This window comes from Pseudorca crassidens, chromosome 15, assembly GCF_039906515.1.
Source record: "Pseudorca crassidens isolate mPseCra1 chromosome 15, mPseCra1.hap1, whole genome shotgun sequence".
Classification (NCBI taxonomy): domain Eukaryota; kingdom Metazoa; phylum Chordata; class Mammalia; order Artiodactyla; family Delphinidae; genus Pseudorca; species Pseudorca crassidens.
The window spans coordinates 74,625,805-74,647,833 of record NC_090310.1 but is presented as its reverse complement, the minus strand read 5'-3'; the positions used below and the strand labels follow the sequence as shown (position 1 = coordinate 74,647,833).

The window sequence follows — 22,029 nt, the reverse complement described above, 5'->3', positions numbered from 1 at the left end:
GCACCACTGGGAGGCCTTCTTTCTCTCTCTGGGACCCAACATGCCAGACCCAGGTCCTGGCCACTCTAGTTCCAGATCCTGGACACCGATATCTAGGGAGAAAGTCTCCCCACGAGCCTGCTACACTCAGAGTCTGGGAAACTTATGGGGAGGGGTAGAACTGAGGGAGCTCCTAGTTTGACTACTGCTTCACACCCAGAGGCCACTTTTCTAGGCCACGTGAGACCCCATGGAAATCCCATGGCGCCCAGTAAGACGCCATCCTCAGGGTAGAGAAAGCAGGGACTGGGCGATTGGACCCATACCCCGTGTCTGCGGGAGCAGAGGCCCCTCCTCAGAGTGGTGACATCTGAAGGGGATCCCAGGTGGACATGGCCCCCTTTCGTTCCCTAGGAACCGCGACGGGATGGCGGGCTCTGCTGCGGACTCGACTTTGCCAAACCCCCTCCCTCCCTCAGCCTAAGCCCGCTGTGGAGGGGGGCGGCTGCAGACTGAGGTAACCTCAGGGTGACTGTGGAGATGGATGAGTTAGGCAGCCAGTAGTTCCTACCCGTACTCAGCCTCAGGGAGGAAGAAGGGGTGTCAGACAAAGGATCGGGGACCCTGGTGTCCACAGACTTCCCAAGCGACCCCTTGGCTCTGACTTGGACCCAGGATCCGGAGGACTTCAAGGCCAGGCTGCCAGTCCCTGGAAGACCCTGCTCTTTCAGCCTTGGGCCACCCCTGGGGGAGGTCTGCAGGAGTCTCGGCCCAGAGGGTCAAGCAATGCCCAGGGGAGCGTTTGAGGCGCTGAGCGCAGACAGCCAGAGCGGGAGGCGCGCTAGTGCGCAAGGGACGCAGCGCCGCTGGAGGGTGGGGGCTGGGGGCGGCTGACGGCCCTGCTGGGTGGCTGAGACCGCGGGGGGGCGGCGGGGGGCCCGAGAGCCCGAGGGGGTGGCTGGCCTCGCAGACCTCGGAGCAGGGAAAGCGCGGAGGAGAGTGGGAGCCGCGAACGGACTCACTCCAAGCCCCTCGGCTCCTAGCGAGTCTCCGCACCCACCGCAGCGCGTCCGCAGTGTCCGCGCCACGGCGCCAGGAATTCGGCCGCTGGGACCCCATTCCCGAGGCCTCACTGGGGAAGCTAGCAGAGCTGACTGGAAAGACTCTCCCCTGCCCCGCCCTTGAAACCACACTGCTATGCCAGGGTACTCAGAGGAAGGGGAAAGGGGGAAGAAAGGAGGGTGATCTTGCTTCCCGTCCCAAACCCACGGGAACGCGAGAGGGAGAAGGAGATTCCGCAAAGTAGAGCTGAAAATCCCCGGAGGGGGTACGCTTCGGTCTGAGGTCGGACCCCGGGCAGCTTTGGGGGAGGAGGCCCGGACCGCATCAAGTGACCCCTTAAGGAGACACCGCAGCCGGACGGGGGCTGTCATATGGCTCCAATCCCCCCATAGGCACCTTCCCCCCATCTTTCAGCTGGAAGTCTCAGAGCGAGGGACTGCCGCAGACTGCGCCCCCCGCAACCCCCGCGCTCTGCGCCAGGACACCAGGGTCCCTCCTCGGGAAGAGGAGCCCTCCTTCCTCCCGTCGAGCTACACGTCAGTCCGTTCTAGCTCTTCCAACCCCTTCCCACCGCCTCCCCCGCTTAGCTACCCCACGTCTGCCCCCGGGCCGCGGGCAATGGCAGCCCCTTGGCCCCCAGCCCTGTCCCCGGGCGCGGCGCATTCCAGCACCTCGTACAGTGCCTGGCGCATTCCAATGGAGCTGGGCTCCAGGCCGCCTTGGGCGCCCACCGCCCCGGTCAATCCCCGCCTCTCCTCTGAAGGAGGCGGCCCCCGCTCTGCCTCTAACCCCAGAGCCGCTTCCTCTCCTCGCCGCCCCCGGACCGCTGCTTACCAGGGTTGGCTCCCCCATCGCCGTCCTCGCAGTCCGTCAGGTTGTTTAGCATGGTGGCGGCGCGGCGCCGGGCCCGGGGATGGCTGCGGCGCCTCACCCGCGCCCCTCTGCCTGCCTCCGCCGCTCTCTCGCTCGCTCTAGCTCTCTCTCGCTCTCCGCTCCACGGAGGAAGAAGCTGCAGTGCCCGCCCGCCCGGCGCACACACACTCGCACACGGACACACGCTCACACCCGCGCGCGCCCCCTCTCAGCGGCGGCGCTGCTCGCCTCATCCCGTATGCAGGAGGCATGAGCCACTGGCGGGGTTTTGCGGGGGGGAGCGCGGGAGGGAGAAAGAAGAGGGGACGAGGGGCGGGCAGTGCGCTCTTGGAGGCCCCCTCGCACGAAAACTGGGGGCTTGCGCGGGTGGGATGGAGAGGGTGCTGCGGGGGATGGGGACCTCGCCTCCCTTGAGCAGACGTAGCTCCGCCCGCCCCCCACTCTCCGGCGCAGGCGGGGCCGGCACGTGGGCAGGTGCCATCCCGCGCCCTAAAAATAACGGCAGGGAACTAGGTCGCGGCCGCGGGGAGGCGGCCCCGCAGAGGCTGCCTGGCCGAGGGTCATCCGCCCCCTAGAGGGAAGATGAGGGGGGCTGAGGCGGCAGGGGTAGGGCGCCATGGAATATGGGTCCCTGGAGAGCCTGTCTGCAAAGCTGGGAAGGCCAGCCCCGAAGAACGGTGGAGAACCAGACCCTCTCCCATAATCACTGTTCAAGAGGTTGGAGCTAGGGATGTATGGAGGCCAGAGCTTTTAACCGAAGCACTGTGCTGCCCCCCGTGGGGTTCAGGGTCACTGGCTGAACTGTCTGGCTCATCCTGTCTTGAAATGGGAGGCATGAATCTGAGGAGTTGCAGTGAACACTTTACTGCGCTTAGACTGATGGAAGTCTTAGCATCTCACCTCCAAGGCAAATCACTGGAGCCCAAAGACAAGGACCCTCTGACTGTGGAATGACCCTGGGAAGGAGAGGTGGTGAGGAAGAGAGAAGGCAGCAGTGAGGTTTCAGGGAGCGCTGACTCCCCACTGGGGATGGTGCAGCCTTTAGGGAGGGCAGGCGGGTCGGAGGCATGCCAGGAACAGAGTGGGGGAGGGGAGAATGAGGCCGCCTGTCCGTTTGGGACCAGATTTTCTCCCGGGGCGAGAGTATCTAATCCCCTAATCCAGGATTGCTTTCTGAGGATTCCAGAACTGACATGCTTTCTGTGTTCCTCCCCCTCCCCTGACACCAGTCCCGTAGAAGCTTGATTGTCCTGGGACCCCTCAGCACCCTTAGAATCCAGGCTTGAGCCAGGGGTGGAGAGATCTCAGGAAGCGGCATCAGAGGTTTGGACCCTTTGAGTCCCTGGAAAAACCTAATTATCCAAGGAGGAGAGCAGATCAAGGGGAAATGATTTTCAGACTCTCCCAAGCCTCCAACACTAGCCCTCTAAATTCCAGGAGAGTTCCAGGGCTGGAGAGGCTCGTGTCAATCATCTTAGCTAATGCACAGCTTTCATTTTACAGGTGAAAAAGCTAAGGCCCAAAGGGTGGGGGAAAGATGACTGCCTGTGGACACTATGCCAGTGAATGGCAGAACTTGGTCTAGAATCCAGTTTCCTTTATTCCAGTTTCGGACTCTTTTCCTCAACATAACCTCTTTTTAAATGGGTCCTGCCTCCAATAGAAGGGACACGAATGCAGTCATATCCAAACTGCTCAGTGGCCTCTGATCCTTGGCTACTAAGAAAGGAACAGGGACTGGGTCGGAGATGAGCTCTCCCTTTTCTTGTGCTCAGCCTTCAGACGTGCAGCTGGAGTGGCCTCTCAGCTTGCAATTGGAGGTGGGCCCAGAGACCTTCAAGGATTCTTAAAAAACAAAACAAAACAGAACTGTCCACTCGACCAGAGGCCCAGTTCTAGGATGGGAGTTTTCAGGACCATGGACAGGGCCCGCTGCTCGGATTCCGTTGTCGCATTATTTGTCAGTGGCTTCAGATTCGGTCAACCACAGAGTCTTCAGCAGCTGACTGGAGGGGCCCTCTGAGGGATCCACCAGTAAGCTATCCCTGCCACTGTGTTTTATGGACGCCAGAAGGACTCTTTAGGGTGGAGAGCTAGGTATTCAGACCAGGTGTGAGAACTGGTCCTCTTGGCTTTCCCAGAGAGAAAACCACACACACAAAAAAGTGCAGTGAGTTTGGATTGGTGACAGAGGTTTAAAGGGTTGCAGGTGGGTAGGCCAGTGTGCAAGAGTTTCTAAGCACTGCACTCCACGCACCACCACCACCACCACCACCATCACCACCATTATGGTTTTCTACTACTCTGCAGAGACAGGTAATATAGTAAAATGTCTAGTAGTTTTGTCTGAGAAGCGCTGTGAAATAAATACTGAGGTTTTTCAGCAATCCCGGGTCTGAGATGTTCCCCTGGGGGTAGTTCTCTTCATCTGTGGTCCAGAGCCCTGGCTGCTCAGGGACTGAGCCTGCCCATGGAGAAAAGCTAGATCCCAAGGGAGTATAGGGGAAGGCAGGGGTGATCCTCTTCCCCTGGGCATCCCATCTGTCCACCCCCACCAGACCTCCTATCTCACAAGGCATCTGGGATTCAGGAGATGCTGGTGCTGTCTGTCCTCTGCCCTCAAACTCTATGTTTCCTTGGGCAAAACTGACGTCCTCTCAGGGCCTGTGTATCTCCATCTATGAAACGAAAGGGTTAGGCTGCATAACCCATGGGCCTTCTTCCCACCCTGAAAACTCTCAGTGCTCTCTCAATTTATCTCAGACTAAAGCCAGGGAGCTCTTCATGAGGAGACAAGACCAAGTGAAGAGACAGCCGCAAGGGGAGACCCCGGTCCTTTGATTCACCCCCCCACACACACACCTCTCAAGAAGACTGATCTCTATTCTGGCTTCAGGCCAACCCTCTGCAGTGAGGCTTTCAGAAAACACATTGCAGGCACCTCCTGCACTGCCAGCCTGGCCTTGGCCAGTAAGATGACCCTCAGCTCTGAGCCCCAGGAACATGGCTACCAGCTCAGCACCGCTTCCCCACCCAGAGCCCTTGGAAGATCTAAGGCCAGGGGAATCTCCTCATTAAAGCATCACGAGATGCAGAGCTGGGCAGGGTCTTATTTCTAAACTCCGAGTCTCTAAAATTCCTCTCCCCTCCCACCTTATGCTTCTCATAGAGAAAAAAGGTCAGGGAAGCTGCCTCCTAAATATCAGGATGGGGGAACTGGAAGGAACTTTGTAAGTTATTTTTTTAATCATCCTCATTTATGGGGAAATTGGAGTCTAGAAATGGAAAGGTACAAATTTTCTCCATGAGGTGAACTCGTGGCAGATTGGGGGCTAGAATCTGGCTTCCTGACCTGCAGCCCAGGGCCCCAGCCACTGAATCAGGACCAGGAACTGTCTGGAAGAAACTGGAGCCACCTTACTGGGTCCTCTTTCCATGAAAGGCAGGCACAGTGTTCCTCCTTATGGCTTAATCCCTATCCATCTTTGTCTCTATATCATTAGCCCCACGGCCTAACCCACCCACCCCCAGCTGTGGCCTCATGGAACCAAGGCCCTGAACTCCTTTCTTCACTCTTCTCTCCCCCACCTGCAGGCCCCGTCCTCCAGACCCCAGACCCTTGCAGTGAATTGACGAGTCCGGCACAGAGCACACCCCATACACACAGGGCTCGCAGCAGACACGTCAACCACCATCGTCTCCGTGGTAACCGGGGGCTTAATTAACAGGCTGCAGCCCTGTCACCATGGAAATGGCACCCCAACAGCCCCCCATTCCTCGGCAGATTCAGCCCATCTTCCCTCTTTCTCAATCAGGACCCCTTTCTCACTGTACCCCCCCCATCCCCACCCCACCTGGAGAGCTGGTGCCCGCAGATCGCTCTGGTTCATTGAGAAGAGGGGAGGGGAGATGAGGGGGATGAGAGAGAGAGAGAGAGAGAGAGAGAGAGAGAGAGAGAGAGCAGCCCATCACCATGGCAACTACAGCCCCGTTCATAACCAGTTTGTTGCCATGGAGATTTCCAGGCCTCACCTTGGGCTGAGGTACTGGGCCGTGAGGTTCTGAGTCCTGGCTTGAGGAACGGGTGACTGGAGAACTCCTTGGATGGGCTGGAGATCTCCAGATCAGGTATTTTTACCAATAATTCAGTGTCATTCTTCCCAATTTACAGATAAAGAGACTGAAACAGGAGGTTTGGGTATGGGGGAGGCAGAGAACATCACTCTTCTAGATCATCAAAGGATTTGAGCATTTTTATGGCTAGAAGGACCCTCAGGTAGCTTCCTGTTCAACTTCTTTATACTACAGATGGGGAAACTGAGGCCCAGAGAGGGGAAGCAGTGTGCCCAAGGCCACACCACAGAGGCTGTGCTAGCGAGTGGATAGGCTACATCGTGGTCTTGCTCCAGTCCCCTAGCATAAGTTGGCTCCCTCTCACTCCATGGGGACACATTCCAACTCCTGTTAGTCTTAACCAGGCCCAGCGCTCTTCCCAGTGCCCTGTCTTCCTCTATGAGAAACTGAGGCACAGCAGGGAGTGGTGCAAAGGGATGGGGGAGTCGCTCAGAATTGTAACAGTTGGTCCCAGGTTCAATTCTGTCCAGCCAAGTCACCATCCATCTTCCCATGGTACAAATGAGGCAACTGAGGCATGTGGGCTGCTGCCCAGTGTTAGTGGTAGATTCAAGGATCACCTTCTGACTTGCTTCTTTCCTCCCCTGTAAGTCGCATTCCCACCTATAGCTGATCTCCTGGCAGCAGGAAGCACCTCCAGGGGCAAACTCCACTCCCTGGGTCCAGAGTGAAAGGTAACACTTGTATGTAAATGACCTACAAACCCTCCCCCAAGCGTTCCCCCACCTCCCACATGCTGCCATCTCTCCCTAAGGGGCCTGGGCGATGACAACAGGTGGGGAGAGCATCCCCCTGGGGCCAGAGCACTGGCACAAAAACAGCTGTGGGAAAGATACCAGCAGATTTTATGTTCCCCTAGGGAGCCCTTGTCCACTTCCCCGTGTAGCGACCTACCAAGGAGAGGTGCTGGAGGCTGTCTCAGGGCCTAAGAGGTTCAAAATCCCCAAATTACTCTCAAGATGGAACTTCAGTAAACTGCTGCACACAGGTACCCATCCCACAGATAGACACAGAAATACACACATCAACATGCCAATCAACACACTGGCATACAATGACACACGTAAGCACTGACTCACTGACTGCCCCACAGGTCAACAGAGCTAGCGTGGGATGCTTCTCCCTCAAGACATGCAAAGACACACACACACACCGCCTCTGCCACAAGCCCACAGCGTTCCAGATTCACATCCAATTTGCACACACACCTGCACACCCAACACTGGGAGCCGTACTTTACTTCATTATGCAAGAGCTTGGAAATGGGAATGGAAAGACGGAACAGTCACCTTGGGATAAGAGAGCGAGCCATCTTATTCTCAAGCCAGGGGGTGGGGAATGACAGGAGAGAAGGCAAGGTAGGGGAAGCAGGAGTCTACAGCCACTCCCCCTCTTATCTGATGAGCAGGAAGCACCTACTAAGTGCCGGGCTGTGGGCTTGGTACTCGGAACACAAAGTTAAAAGGATGTGGTCCCTGCCCTTGAGATGTAGGAGACACACAAGTAAATAACTTCCATCCATTGGGACATGTGCTATAATAGTGCAGTGGTCAGGCAGAAGAGGAATGTCTGCCTCTGCCTGGAAGTGAGGGAACGTGAAAAAGATTTTCAGAAAAGGTTAAATGAGCTATAACTTACAGAGTGAGGAGGAGTTTCCCTGGCTAATGGAGGTGGGAGAAGAACACGGACAGGTATACCAGGAGCAGATGAGGGAAGGGTTTGAATGACAGACTAAAGGGTTTGCCATTTATCCTACAAGCGATGGGGGGGGCGGGGGGGGCGTTGTGTGGTGTGAACAGGATTGGAGGCAGGCAGACCAGTGAGGAGGCTGTGGTCATGGCCACGTGAGAGATGATGGAGGTTTGGACCAGGGTGATGATGACAGGAGGAGAGATGTGGCCAGATTCAGGATAAGTTTTGAAGGTGAAGTGGCCAAGACATGAGGACCAATCAGATCTGGTGGGAAGAGAAAAGGGGGCGTTGAGAATGGCTTCTAGAGCTCTGACTTTTACTCCTGTGGGGATAGCAATAATTATAATGGCTGATGTAAAATATGCTCGTGTATCTACGTCTATACCAACTGTGAAAATGAGAAAAGGGGCAGATTATGGGAAAGATGAAGAAAGGAAAGAGCCCCCCAATATGACAACGTCCAGGAGGCGGTTGGTTCACGGGACTGGAGCCCTGCTGAAATATACGCCTCAGTCTGGTCATCTATCCAATGCAGAGGTTCGCCAAATAAACCCCTAAAGGGTTTTTGGTGCTTAGTTTTGCTGGGGTCAGGGTGAGCTCACCTGCGGCTCAGCAGCGACCCCTGGCGGCCCGGGGAGGCTCTTCCTCCTCCCCGCGCTGGGGCCAAGCGAGTTCTCCACGTTCCTTTCAGGCCTGAGGGGCCCAGAGTCAGGCAGGGGACCCCAGAAAAGTGGCCCCTGCGGAGAAGACTGTGTGTGCATCCAGGATGCTAATTCTTCACGGAAGCCTAGAAGGATCCCTTCCCTCCTCTCTCTTCTGTACCCTGCATGTAACTTCCATTACAAGACCACTGCAGTGGGCCCTCCAGGAAGACGCCCCCGATACAGCCTGAGCTGGCTCCACCCACCGCTTGTGGAGCTGGAGTAGAAAGAGCTAAGCGAATCCCCCAGGGACGGGACTAGAGTGCCCACGGAATCCTGCCAGGATCTAGCTGCCCGGGGACCAAATTTCTCATTCTCCTGTCTTCTTCCCGGGATCCCCAGGCGCTGTCCGCGACGCCTCCTGGGTGACTGAGGATTGGAGACCTAGCGACCCGGACTCATGTCTCCTCCCTCCCTCAACTCCACCCCTATACTACTAGCCCAACCCCTTCGTCTCTGGTCCCGCCCTTTTCTGCCCCCAAAACAAGATAGTCCTGCCTCCACCCATTGGCTGTGGACGCACACGGCCCTCCCTTTCCCTGGTTCCACCTTCTTCCCCTCTGGTCCCGCCCCCTACCCGAGATGACCCCGCCCCTTTATTGCGCTCCGGCCCAGCACCCTGGACCCTAGCTTCTTTATAAGATCCGCCCCTTCGCCTCTCGCCCCACCCTCTTCCCTGTGTCCCCTCCCACCTCAAATGTGGTCCCTCCCTTCATCATTTCCCCTCCAGCCTTCCCCCAGTTCCCTAGGTTCCACCTCCTCTCCCTTCTCTGGCCTTCGGCTGGGACCCTCTGCCTACCAGTCCTGGTCCCACCCTTCCCAACAGAAGGCCCGCCCACAGTGTCCCCTCCCCTTCTCTCGCCCCGCCCCACTCCGGCAGGCCCCGCCCCCTGCGGCCTCTACCTTTGGCGTCTTCCCCTGAGAGGCGACGGAGATCGGCTGCTGAAAGCCGGTGGGACTCCGAGTCAGAGGTCCCGGCAGGCCCCGCGGGGGGCAGTGAAGTGACAGTGAACCTGCGGCTCATGGTGCGGAAAGGAGCCGGGCGGCCGCGGTACGGGCCCGGATCGCACAAGTGGCCGCAGCCGGGCTCCAGGAGGCAGAAAGAGCGTATTCCCCCATCCCCGCCGGCCGCCCCCCGCCGGCCGTGGCGCCGCGCAGGGTCCTAGTGCCCTCTGTAATGAGCCACTGTATCTGGCCACTGCGCTTTGAGGCCCTGGACTGTCAATTCCACTGGAAGCGCTTGAGGATCCAACCTGCTGCTGAGAGCCACCCCTGCACCTCCCCTGCACCAGGAGCCCGGGCCCTCCTCGGCTGGGGTCTCCTAAACACCTGGGTTTAATTCACTCATTCAGCACATCTTGATAGCGCGCCTGTGTTTGAGGCTTTGGTGCTAGGCACTGATACAGCATTGGATAAGATCGACTGGCTTCCTGCCCTGGTGTGGCTCAAATTCTAATGAGTGAGAGGAGAAAGATTACAAGTGAGCAAACGCATAGACAAGATAATTTGAGACTGTGGTATATGTTAAGAAGAAAAAGTAGGGCCAAGGGGTAATGACTAGGGGGAAGGACTACTTTAGGGGATGATCTAAGAAGACCTCTCAGAAGATGTGATATTTGACCTGAGCCCTCACTGATGAGAAGGAGCCAGCTAAGCAAAGATCTGGAAGAAGAGCTCTCTAGCAGAGAAAATAGCAAGTGCAAAGGCCCTGGGGTGAAAAGAAGCCTGGACTGTTCAGGGAGCAGCAAGAAGGCCAGTGTGTCTGGAGCAGAGTGAACGGAGAGTAGAGTGATGGAGATGAGGGAGGAGAGGAGGGCAGATCGTATGGTCTCTTGAAGCCTTCAGGGAGGAGTCTGGATTCTTTTCTAATCTACAAGGCAAGTCATGGGAAGTTTTTGAGTAGGGGAACGTTGGCTGCTGGATGAAGACTCAACTAAGGGCAGGAGTGGAAGCTGGGAGTCAATTAGGAGGCTCCTGCAACCCCCAGGTACGTGGTGATGATTAGCCGGGCTAGGGTGGTGGCAGTTGTCCAATTCCAGATACATTTTGGAAGTAGAACCTACAGGACCTGCTGCTGGATTAGACATTGCATGTAAAGGAAAGAGGAGTCAAGGAGGACTCCTAGACTCTCATGCACTGCTGGTGGGAGTATAGATGGGCAACACCACTTGGGAAAATTGTTCCATCAGCTAAAGCTGAACTTATACATACCTGTCTACTCTGCAATTCCACTCCAAGATACATGCCCCAAAGAAATGGCCCGTGAGCCACAACTACTGAGCCCATGTGCCATTACTGCAGCCCGCGGGCCTAGAGCCCGTGCTCCGCAACAAGAGAAGCCACCACAATGAGAAGCCCGCGCACCACAACAAGCGAGCCCCGCCCACCGCAACTAGAGAAAGCCCGTGCGAAGCAACAAAGACCCAAAACAGCCAAAAATAAATAAATAAAATAAATTTATTTTTTTTAAAAAAGCCAGACACAAAAGAGTATATACTGTAAAATACTCTTTAAATAAAGTAAAAAATAGTCAAAATCTATCTTTAAGCTGTTAGAAGTAATGGTGGTAACTCTTGGGATGAAGGGGTAGTGATTAAAAAGGGGCATGAGGGGGCTTTTAGGGTGCTAAGAATGTTTTGTTTCTTGATCTGGTTGCTGGTTAGACAGTTGTGTTCAGTTTGTTGAAATGTACACTTATGACGGGTCAAGCTGTCTGAAGGTTTGTTACATTAGAGCAATGGTTCTCAACTCGGGGCAGTTTTGCCCACCAGGGAACGTTTGGCAATATTCAGAGACATTTTTGGTGTCACAACTGGAGGAGGGTGTCACTGCATCTAGTTGGTAGAGGCCACCTGTGCCATCTAGTCCTACACCAAGACTGCCAGCCAGGAGCCGCAGATTCACCATCGCCTCCCTGCACCCTGTCCCCATGTTAGGGCCCGTGATAGAGGGAGGGAGACTGACCCTGAATGGGTCTAGCATCTGTCCATGGATCCCACTACCTCCTGGAGGAAGGCATCAAACGTCCTACAGTGTATGGACAGTCCCCCACAACTAAGAGTACTTTGATCCAAATTGTCAATAGTGCCGAGGTTGAGATACCCTGTGCCAGAATAAGGAGTTTAACAGATCCCTAGATTTTAAGACTGATCAGGTTCTAAGCTCGATTGAGGGCAGATGACGTTGTCTTTTATTCAGGTGGTGACAACCGATGGAGGAGTATGCTTGGAAGGTGGCGCCCGAGAGCTCACGTGGACCCGGTATATTGAGATATCTCTTCGGCACCTAAGGATCATGCGGAGGTGGCAGTCGAACATCTGATTCTGGAGCTCAGGGGAGAGTATAAGGCTGGGGATATAAATTTCGGCGTCTTTAGCAGAGAGATGCTGTGTAAAGCTGCAGGGCTAGACGAGATCACAGGGAATGCGTGTACACAGCGAAGACGTCCAAGGATAGAGCACAGGGGCACACCATCATTTAAAGGTTGGCAAGAGGGAGATCCTAGCGAGAGGGGAGAAGAACCAGGAGGAAGGGGTGACCCAGAGAACAAGTGACGAAACATTTCAGGAAGAAGGGCATTATCCACTGGGTCAAAAAAGCCAAGAGATGGTATGGAACGAGCCCAGAGAAGTACCCACTGTATCGGGCTACAGGAAGATCACAGGTGGCTTTGAAGAGAGTCATTTCAGTGGAGGAGTGCAGTGGGTGCCAGGTTGCAGATGACTGAGAAGAGAATAGGAGACAGTGAGTAGAAACCGTACTTTGGGGATGTTTTCCTGTGGATGGGGGTGGGCAGTAGAGAAATGGAACAGAACTGAGAGACGGGTCTAGAGGGATTTTAAACAAGCCATATTAAGGAACATTTGTATGCCAGTGGGAGTGGGTCATTCCTGAGTGAAAAACGGGTGAGTTAAGAGAGAGGGGCCCCACCCACAGGAAGCTTAGGAAGAAGTTCCCTGAACCTCTCCTTACACTCCCACCCGGGGCCCCGGGTGTGGAAGATGATCAAAGCTGACCAAGCCCATCACCTCCACTCACCTGGCCCGACCCTTCAGTCAAGTCCCTCTGCCCTCCTGGAGGGTCAAATCCATCCTCCTCAGCCTGCCACTTCGACCTTCTCTCATCTAGCCCACACCACCATTCCTATCTCAACCATTCCAGAACCCTCTCTGCTCAAACCACATACTAGAGTTCTGAGCCATTTCTAGTTCCCCCAAACGCCCCCTTGCTTTTTCTGTCCTCCCAGCATTTATGCCAAGAGCTCACATTCCAATCCCAAGGGAACGATCACCAGCTAGGAGACTGCAGGTCAGCTGTGTAATTCTGTGCCACAGTTACCCATTTATAAAGCAGGGGGAGGGAGTGATAGCAATAGTAATAGTACCTCTAAGGTAAGAGTAGTACCTGTCTCACAGGGTTGTTTTAAGGATTGGCTGTGTTAACTCACATAAAGCACGTGCAACAGTGCCCGGCACATAGTCCGTGCTGTGCTAGGGGTAGTTCCTATCATCACGTATATAATCCATATTTTATTTATCCACTGCCTTGCTTCTGCGCACTTAGGTTGTTACCAGTTTCTCATTCTATGAACAATGCTGCGATTCACATCCTTCTAGGTGTTGTTTTGTGCACACGTGGGCGAGGGTTAGAGAGTAGGAACATTTTTAGGGTTAATGGTTCTTGGTAAATTATCCTCGAAGAAGACAGTCTTCCTTGCACAAGAAGAAACTCTTGCTCACCCTTCCGGATGCAGTTCAAGTTCACATGTCATCTTGGCTGGGAAATGTTTCCTGACTTCAACCACAACACGCAGAATCACACACACAAACACACACGCGCGCGCGTGCGCCATTATTCTAGAAAAAGGGTCACACGCTGCACACTCTCCAAGTGTGACCCCACCCCTACCAGGCACAGAATCATCACCCTTGTAACTAAGCTGGACTCTCTGGGGTTGGAGCCCGGAGCCTGCATTTTAAGCAAGTTGCAAGGGCTCTCTCAGGCACCCGAAAATTTGAGGACCACTGAGAGGTCGTGGAGGATAGAAACATAGTCTAACTCATTTCTCTATCCCCAGTGCCCGGCACAGGGCCTGGCTCCATGTAAGGGCTCAATAAATGTTTGATGAATGAATAATAGGTTGGCCATTTCCTCAGCTATAAAATAGGAGTAATTACATTATACCTTCCTAATAGGAAGGATTGAATGTTAATATTTATGAAGTGCTTAGAACATTGCCTGGCGCATAGTAAGCCCTCTGTTGGTTACACACATACATGCGTGCATGCATACAATACGTACATTAATCTGCTCCTAAAGGTTAAAGAATCCAAGTTTATTAAAAACATTCCAACGAAAAAAGAAAGTGAGAAGAGAGGGCCCAGCCCACCTCCCCTTCTCCTTGTCCTTCAGAACAGACCCACCAGTTTGGATCCGACAGACTGGCTCATTCCCTGTCGCGATGGCCCCTGTGGGGACTCCCACTGCAGTGCTGAAGCCGGCTGGGGGGCCCTAGTCCTCGGGGCACTGCAGGAGGTCAAATGTCACGTAGCCCACGTAGTCCACCTGATTCACCTCATACTGGGAACTCACGCGCCAGTAGAAGCGATCCTGGCAGAAGTATGCTTTCTCTGCAAGGGAAAGGCAGGACCAAGAGGGGTGATTCCAACCTTCCCACATACATATACAGAAACAGGAGTCAGATCTTTACAGTCATCCCTCCTGCCCTTTCGAGATCCTTCCAAGGTTTTCATAGGACACCTGTGTCCCCCCCCGCCCCCCACGGAGATGCTGGAGGGCACAGACCTCCTTGTCCAAAGCACTGACACAGAGCCTGGCACACAGTCGATACTCAGAACAATTCACTCAACAAATCCCATTCATTCATCCAACAATATTTATCGTGCCAAGCACTGTTAGAGGCACTGGGGATACAGCAGAGGAAAAATGCAGGCAGGACCTCAGTTCTTTTGGTGCTTACACCCTAGTGGGGTAAGACTGACGATTAACAAGCAAATGCATAAATAAATGAGATTGGTTTTGACAATGGAGAAAGCGATGGAGGAAATATTAAAAGCGAGCGAGCAAGTGAACAGATAATGAGAGTCAGAGAAGGTCTCTCCAAAGAGGTGGCCTCAGTGCTGAGACCTAAAGGATGAGAGGGAGGCAGCCCAGTGACAATCTGGGGAGAAAACCTTCCAGACAGAGGGAACAACCGGCACAGAAGCCCTAAGCTGGGAATGACCTTGATGTGTTCAGAGAACAGCCAGAGGCTGGTGTGAGTGGAGCAGAGCAAAGGGAATGACAGGAGTAGTGGGAGGGGATGAGGAGGGGGGAGGGGGTCAGATCAGGTCATGTTAGTTTCTTTGACCTTGGAATGGGTCTAGAGTCACCCACAAAACCATTGCCCTCCACTCCTAGCCCCTCCCTACTCTCACAGAATATATTAAAGGTATTGGACAACCTCTACGGCTTGGACTAGGGTGTTTGCAGAGGAGCTTGTGAATATTTTGGCGGCTGAGTCAACAGAACTTGTCAGCTGATTGGAGGTGAGCAGTGAGAAAGAGAAAGCAAGTGTAACTCCAGCTACCACTCCCATTTTACAGATGGGGAAACTGAGGCTCTGTGAGTAGCAGTGACTTGCCCAAAGACACACAGCTATGAACTGTCTTATTTATCACTGTATCCCCAGTGGCAGTATCCCTACTTGTAGGGGAAAGGGCTTTCAGCTGGGGAGACAGGAAATCTGGGTCGTAGTTCTGGTTGTACTCCTGTGTCCCTGAATGATCTGGTAAGATCCCTGCCTCTATAGGGAACTCACCTGTGCTGGGGCATTTGCCTCAATCTCTACGGGCTTTTTCTTTCTCTCTCAGAATTTGACCAATCACTAAGGCAGGGGACACTACCGTGGGAGGTGTCTCAGGGAGGGATCCTCCCCCGACCCTCGTCCTCATCCCTCACCTTGGTACTGAAAGATGTCATGCGTATTCATGGGCACCCCGGGGAACATCTGGTCCACTGGGGTGGCGCTCCGGGGATCCACCTTCTGTGTCTTCACGTCGAACCTGCAGGACGGCAGCGAGGAGACAGTTGCCGAGCCGGCGGGCAGTCGGATGGCGCCTGGGCTCCCCCTGCCGGCGGTCCCGGGACTCTCACCTCCAGAAGCTCTGCCGGCTGAACAGCAGCACCTTACCCCCGGCGCGCGGGAGGGCCCCGGTGACTTGGGCCACTTCCGGGCCCAGGCCCAGCTTGTCCAGACGCCTTGGGCCTAGCACCGACGAGCCTGTGTACACCCACACTTGGCGCCCTGCAGGAGAGAAGGGTCACATCGGTCTGGGGGCGGGGCACATACTCTCCTTGAATATCAAGAGGGAGAACGCAGCGAGGCCTTTCCGCGCCCGGTGTGCCCGCGGTCTGTGTGCCCGAGGAGCAGAGTCTCTCGGTACGATTGTGCAAGGGTGCGGTGAGGAGCGCTGAAATTCAGCCCCTGCTAAATTTGCTAAATTGCATCCGCCAGAAGGGGGCGTCTTTTTCTAATGCACACAAGACGTTTTATGTATTGTCCTCGGTCTCTTGGTCCTTCTAGGTTGGTGTGTGTGTGTGGATTTTTTTTGGTGGGGGGGGGGGCGGATAGGGAAGGAAGAAAGGAGGAAACTAACCAGAGAAGAAGAAAATCTTCTTCGTGAGCGGATCCTCAAAAGCGGAGTCCAGCTTGAGGGGCAGCGCAGGCCACGTGTTCTTGATAAAAAAGGGACCCTGCAACGGGCGTCCCCCGCTCTCAGAGAGTCGCCAGTACCTCCTGGACGAGAAAAGGGAATGGCTGGCACTGAACCTTGAACACAAGGTCAGTGGGCGGGGAGACACAGGCAGGTCCCGCCTCCAAGCCCCTTCCCGAAACCTCACAGCCCCTGCCCCTCACCCATCCTTGAAGAGATGCAGGCGTTTCCCGATCTCCGCGATGGCGTCGAAGATGTTCACGTTGCAGACATCGTCCGCTGGATCCAGGGACCTTGTAGGGATCGCAGAAGGGCCAGCAGTGGGAGGACCCGTGGGGCCAGCTGAAGGGGGGCCTGTGGGGCCAGCAGTGGGGCGTTCTGAGGGGGGGGCAGTGGGAGGCCCCGTGGCGCAGACGGTGGGAGGGGCGGTGGGCTGCGGTTCAGCTGTGGCAGTGGTTGGAGGCCGTGGTTCAGGTTCGGGGCGAGGACCTAAAAAGAGACACCGCATAAGACAGCCCCTGTTCCTACGGAGCGCTGTGCCCATGGACTGTCTGCTCCTCCAAAGCCTACCAGCCAGGCCCCTGGCGCTCACTCTCCCCAGTCTGGATGCTGGAGCCTGCCTTCCCCCAACCCTGGGCAGGCCGTTTCCTTTCACATACTCACCCCCATCCCCAGGCTGCTAGGAGAGAAGTGTTTTTTGAGCTCTCAACCTGAGTGCCAAACTTAGTGCTAGGAGCTTTATAAACTCACATTTGGCGCTTCCCTGGGGGCGCAGTGGTAAGAATTCGCCTGCCAGTGCAGGGGACACGGGTTCGAGCCCTGGCCGGGGAAGATCCCACATGCTGCGGAGCAACTAAGCCCGTGTGACACAACTACTGAGCCCGCTTGCTACAACTACTGAGCCCGCGTGCTACAACTACTGAAGCCCGCGCACCTAGAGCCGGTGCTCCACCACAAGAGAAGCCACCACAGTGAGAAGCCCGCGCACGGCAACAAAGACCCAACGCAGTCAACAATAAATAAATTTATATTAAAAAATTCACGTTAGCTTGTTTGATCTTCAGAAAAATAAAAGAAAACCTATGAAGTAGATTCTTTAATATCCCCATTTTTTAATGAGGAAATATACTAATGATAATAAGTGGTGATAATAATAAAAATGTCAAACACTTATGTGGTGCTTACTATATGCCAGACATTATTCTAGCTCACTTAAGCCTCCCAACAGCCCCATGAGGCAGGTGTTAGCCCCACTTTACAGATGAGGAAGTTGAGGGGTGAAGTAACATATCCAAAGTCATCTAGCCAGGAAGTGGCTGGACTGGCTTTTGAACCTATGTCTGTCTCACTCTAGAGTCTGGGCTCTTTATCACCATCTCCAAGCACTGACCTGGCAACAATTGTACCCATTGGCCAGGGTCTCCAGAAGATAGATGTTGGGGTCCTAACTTTCCCCTCCTCTGCATTCTCGGGGTACTCGCGGCTGGCAGAGCCCAGCCTTTCCCTCTCCTCCCTCCATCCCTGCCCCATACCCTCACCATACAGATGCTGGATGCCCTGCACATCGTCCTTATGCAGGGGGTGCTTCTCAGTGAAGCTGTACATGGGGTACATGAGCGCCTCTGGCACGGACGAGTGATCTAAGCCCAGCGCGTGGCCAAACTCGTGCGCCGCCACAAGGAACAGGCTGTATCCTGGACGAAAGAGGGAGCCTGAGACGTGAGCCCTGAGCCGAGCTCCCAGCCCCAGCCATCCCTCCCGGACACCACTGCCCTGGCTGAGGTCCCAGCCTGGGAATCTCAGAACCATGCCCACCTTGATCCGGGCAGTAGCCCCACTTCTTGTCTCTGTCGAAGTTGGAGGTGGTGGCGCACCAGAGTTGCCCATCACGGCGGCCCTCTCTGGTGCAGGTCGAGTACTCCTTGCCCAGGAAGATGAAGGGGAAGACGCACAGCTCCCCCGCCGAGTTGCCCCCGGTCACCGTCGCGTCAGCTGGAGAGACCCAGGGCCTCCGGTGAGCCAAATGGGTGGGTCCAATAAAGACCCAGGGGCGGGCCAATCATGAAGCGAGAGACACTTGGAGGCCTATTTTAAAAGCTTGGGCGGGGTAGGGGTCTTCCCTGGTGGCACAGTGGTTAAGAATCCGCCTGCCAATGCAGGGGACACGGGTTCGAGCCCCGGTGTGGGAAGATCCCACATGCCGCGGAGCAACTAAGCCCGTGCGCCACAACTACGGAGGCTGCGCTCTAGAGCCGCGAGCCACAACTACTGAGCCGCGTACTGCAACTACTGAAGCCCCCGGCACTTACAGCCGGTGCTCCGCAACAAGAGAAGCCACCGCAATGAGAAGCCCGCGCACCACAAGGAAGAGTAGCCACCGCTCGCCGCAAATAGAGAAAAGCCTGCGCACAGCAACAAAGACCCAACGTAGCCAAAAATAAAATAATTAAAAAAAAAAAAAAAACTTAGGGGGCGTGGTGCCGCACACAGCCGAGACCAGGCTAGACTGGTGGGCGGGGCCTGAGGATCAGAGGCCCAGGGAGAGGCTGCAAGCAGGGCTAAAAGGCGAGGCCTCCGCGAATGCGGCGGCAGCAATAGGAAGGCAGGGGGAGGAGCCGTGGTGATGGCGGCCAGAGTCACGGCTGTCCTGAGGACCGACGAGGAGTAGGACAAACTGATGGGTGGAAGAGCCACGCTCGGGGACCAACGCGGAATTAGGGAGCGAGGCTGAATCAGGTAGGTGGGGCAGAGGTACCTCGGGTCGGGCAGAAGCCATAGAGCTTGTCCTGGTCATAGCTGGCGGTGGTGGCGCACCAGCGGTAGCCGTCCGAGCGACCGTCGGTGGTACAGGCGGAGTAGGAGCGGCCCTCGAAGGTGAACGGGAAAACGCAGGGCTTGCCGTCCGCATTGCCGTCCTGGGTGTAGAGTCCTGGGAGGCCCACGCGATTACCCGAAGGGGCCACGAGTTTATTGACCCACAAGCCACCTGTGTCCTCCACCCCTCCTCGCCTCGTTTCACAACGGGGGAACGGACCCAGAGAACAGGACAGTGATTTGCAGCCCACACAGCACTAGCGGCAAGGCTGGGATAAAACCCCAGTGTTCTGGACCCTCGAGGAGGGTGGGTACTCACTCTCGCTGGGGCAGAAGCCGAACTGGCGGTCGGTGTCGTAGTCGGCCGTGGTGCTGCACCAGAGCATGTCGTCGGAGCGGCCGTCCGTGGTGCAGGCAGAGTACGAGCGGCCCTCGAAGGTGAAGGGGAAGTGGCAGGTGGTGCCCTTTGCGTTTCCGAAGTAGGTCGGAACCACTGCAGGAAAGGGAGACGGGGTCAGGGCGGCTGGTGATGCGCGTGAGAGGAGAAGGGAATGGGGACCGGGGCGGTTCGGGAATCTCACCGACGCCTTTGCCCAGAGACCACAACTCTTCATCGTCGAAGTGGGCGTCTCCCTGAATGCCTGGGCCAGGAGGAAAGGCGTGTGCCAGGAGCCCGTTCTTTCCATCGAAGGGATACCCATCTCCGTGCTCTGAAGAAGCAGGTGGCGAAGAGAGTTAGCCGCGTATGGTTGCGCAGGTTGTGCACTGCCCAAGGGCGCTGGACTGAGTGCAGGCTGAAATCCAGCCTAGGAGCTGCTGTCCAAGATTTGCGTCCCCGCGCTATGAGGTGTCGGTCAGCAGGGGGCGCAGCCAGCAGCGGCAGCCAGGGCTGCGGGCACAGGCAAGAGAAATCCGGGTCCAGGGCCCCCTCTACTCTCTCCGAGGTCCTCCCTCCTCTGTCCCCTCTCCGATTCTCCTGGCTTTCCCCTTCTCGCGTTCTCACCCCTAACACCAAACTGGATGACTATGTCGGCTTCACGGCCGTACACGCGAGTGAAGGTGAGCGGCGTCACCGCGCTCCAGAGCGCGAAGGCGCGGGCAAAGGCGTCGTCGGTCACGTCGCGCGGCAAGTCTTCCGAGTAGTTTTGGATCCTGCAGGGAAAGGCAGGAGGCTAGAGGTCGGAAGTGAGAGGCGGGATCCGGAGCAGCGGCGACACCCCGTGTCTCAGCAACTTCAGATACACAGCGCTGTGTGCGCTCCACGCTTTCAGCTATAAAGCACTTTCAGACGCATTTTTCTCTTTGGACTCTCACAACGGCCCTGACAGGAGGCCTCAGACTGCGAGGTCGTTTCCCATGGGGGAACGAAGGCTCAGAGGTGGAGCCGCTTGCCCTGGGCTCACTAAATCCCTGGTTTAGTGAAACCCAGGGATGGGCCTAAGACGGGACGTGTTCACCACCGGGCGGCCTCTCCCCACTACGCCCCGCTCGCCCCCGGGGTGCCCAGCCTCGCACCAGTAGGTGATGTTGTGATGGTGCCACTTGAGGTCGCCCTGAAAGGTCTGGAATCTGCCCAGGTCTGGGACGCCGCAGCGTGGGGCACGCATGGCATTCAGGGTGGTGTTGTCCAGCTCGCCCGTCTCCGGCAGGGCCAGGCGCCGCTGGAGACGCTGCAGAGGCTGACGCAGGGACTGATCATCCTTGCTTATCTCTGCCACATTAGTGTAGCCATAGCGGTACAGATATTCCTGTGGAAGGAGGGGCAGAGACATGCCAGAGCCCTGACTTCCTTTCTCTGATCTGCTGGGTGAGGACTCCATCCCTCCAGGCTCTCAGGGACTAGCAACAAGGCGTTGTATCCAGGACTGGGTACCCTGCATCCCAGTGCCTGTGCCCACCCAAGAATCTCCCCTCCCTGTAGACATCCTCAGCTCCTTTCCACCCCCGGATGTCCCTGGCCCATGCCTACCTCAGGGCCTCCTAGGGTTTACCCCTGTTCATCCCCAGCCCATCCCCACTCCAGAGCCCTCCAATGTCCCTTCACCACTTCCCATTGCCCATGTAAGAAACCCTCATTAACCCCTTCCTGGCAACCACTGTCCAGAGCATCCCAGTGCCCGAGCCTGGACACCTCTGTTCTCCAGAGGTGCCCATCACCCCCCAACATGCCCCTAAGTATCTCCTCTGAGAGCCCATGTCCTTCCTGGGATTCCTAGCCAGCCCTTCCCAACTCTAGGCTGGAGTGTGTGCCTACCTCTGCCAGCTGCCTGTCGGTGAGACTGCTTCGTAGTTCTCCCGGGAAGACCACAAAGGTGGGCTGGTGTGGTCTGGGGGCAGCAGAGCAGCAGCCCAGCACCAGGAGCGCCAGGACCAAGGGCTGCCAGGGGTTCATGGTGAGGGTAGCAGTGTCTGGCTGCAGCTGCCCTTGTGGGGACTTTAAAGAGGCGCTGTCAAATGAATCAGTGACCCCGCCCCTCTCGGACAGGCCAGGGCAACAGCTGACTCAGGGAATGGGGTGTGTGTGGGGGGGGCGGGGGTTGGGCAGTCCCAACATGAGAAGGCAAAGAAAGGGCTTACACCACCTCCCCTTCTCCCTCCTTCCCACAGTCCCCATTGCCGAGTCAGGCAGGACCCCAGACCCACAGGAAACCACAGGCCCATAGGGGAAGGATTGGGTTTTGCAAACTGCAGAGCTTGTGAGAACTGTATGAGAGTGAGGGAGGGAGGCACGGCTCGAGCACTCCCTGAGCCCTCCATCTGAAGGCCCCAAGTGGTCAGCCTAAGAGAAAAGCATGGAACATTCCCTGAGGCTTCTTTCTGAACCTAATGATCCCCCTTCCTGGTCAGACCCCCTCGTGGGCCCCTCCCTACACTCCCAGGCTCTGTCCTCTTCTCCTTCCTGGAAGCCTTCCTTCATTCAGCTTCCTCCTCTGCTCCATCTGAGAGCAGAAGGCATGGGCTCTGATGACAGGAATCGGGGGATTCCACGGGGACAACCCCCCGTCTTCAACAGGCTGGATAGTTCAGGATAGTAAATGGGGGAGTTTGCGGCATCTGGA

General features: G+C 56.0%; 2 protein-coding genes across 3 annotated transcripts in view; both read right to left on the bottom strand.

The window, feature by feature from the left end:
• Positions 1-9,548, bottom strand: part of SLC12A5 (solute carrier family 12 member 5) — a 38,179-nt gene extending 28,631 nt beyond the window's left edge. The window contains exon 1 of one of the 2 annotated variants that reach the window (XM_067708295.1): positions 9,345-9,548. In XM_067708295.1, coding sequence (XP_067564396.1) covers positions 9,345-9,465 — 121 coding nt within the window. In that variant the 5' untranslated portion in view covers positions 9,466-9,548. Of the gene's footprint in view, positions 1-1,875; positions 2,308-9,344 lie in introns of those variants that run through there. The other variant, XM_067708296.1, reaches the window with a different exon arrangement.
• Positions 9,549-13,755: 4,207 nt separating this feature from the next.
• Positions 13,756-21,433, bottom strand: MMP9 (matrix metallopeptidase 9). Its single transcript, XM_067705193.1, has 13 exons — positions 21,225-21,433; positions 20,486-20,718; positions 19,974-20,122; positions 19,552-19,680; positions 19,290-19,463; positions 18,912-19,085; positions 17,972-18,148; positions 17,695-17,850; positions 16,360-16,645; positions 16,100-16,239; positions 15,597-15,747; positions 15,402-15,505; positions 13,756-14,071 (listed from the first exon to the last, which is right to left on the bottom strand). Exons 1-13 carry the CDS (start codon positions 21,360-21,362, stop codon positions 13,953-13,955), a joined length of 2,130 nt encoding a protein of 709 aa, XP_067561294.1. The 5' UTR covers positions 21,363-21,433; the 3' UTR covers positions 13,756-13,952.
• Between the last annotated feature and the right edge of the window lie 596 nt (positions 21,434-22,029).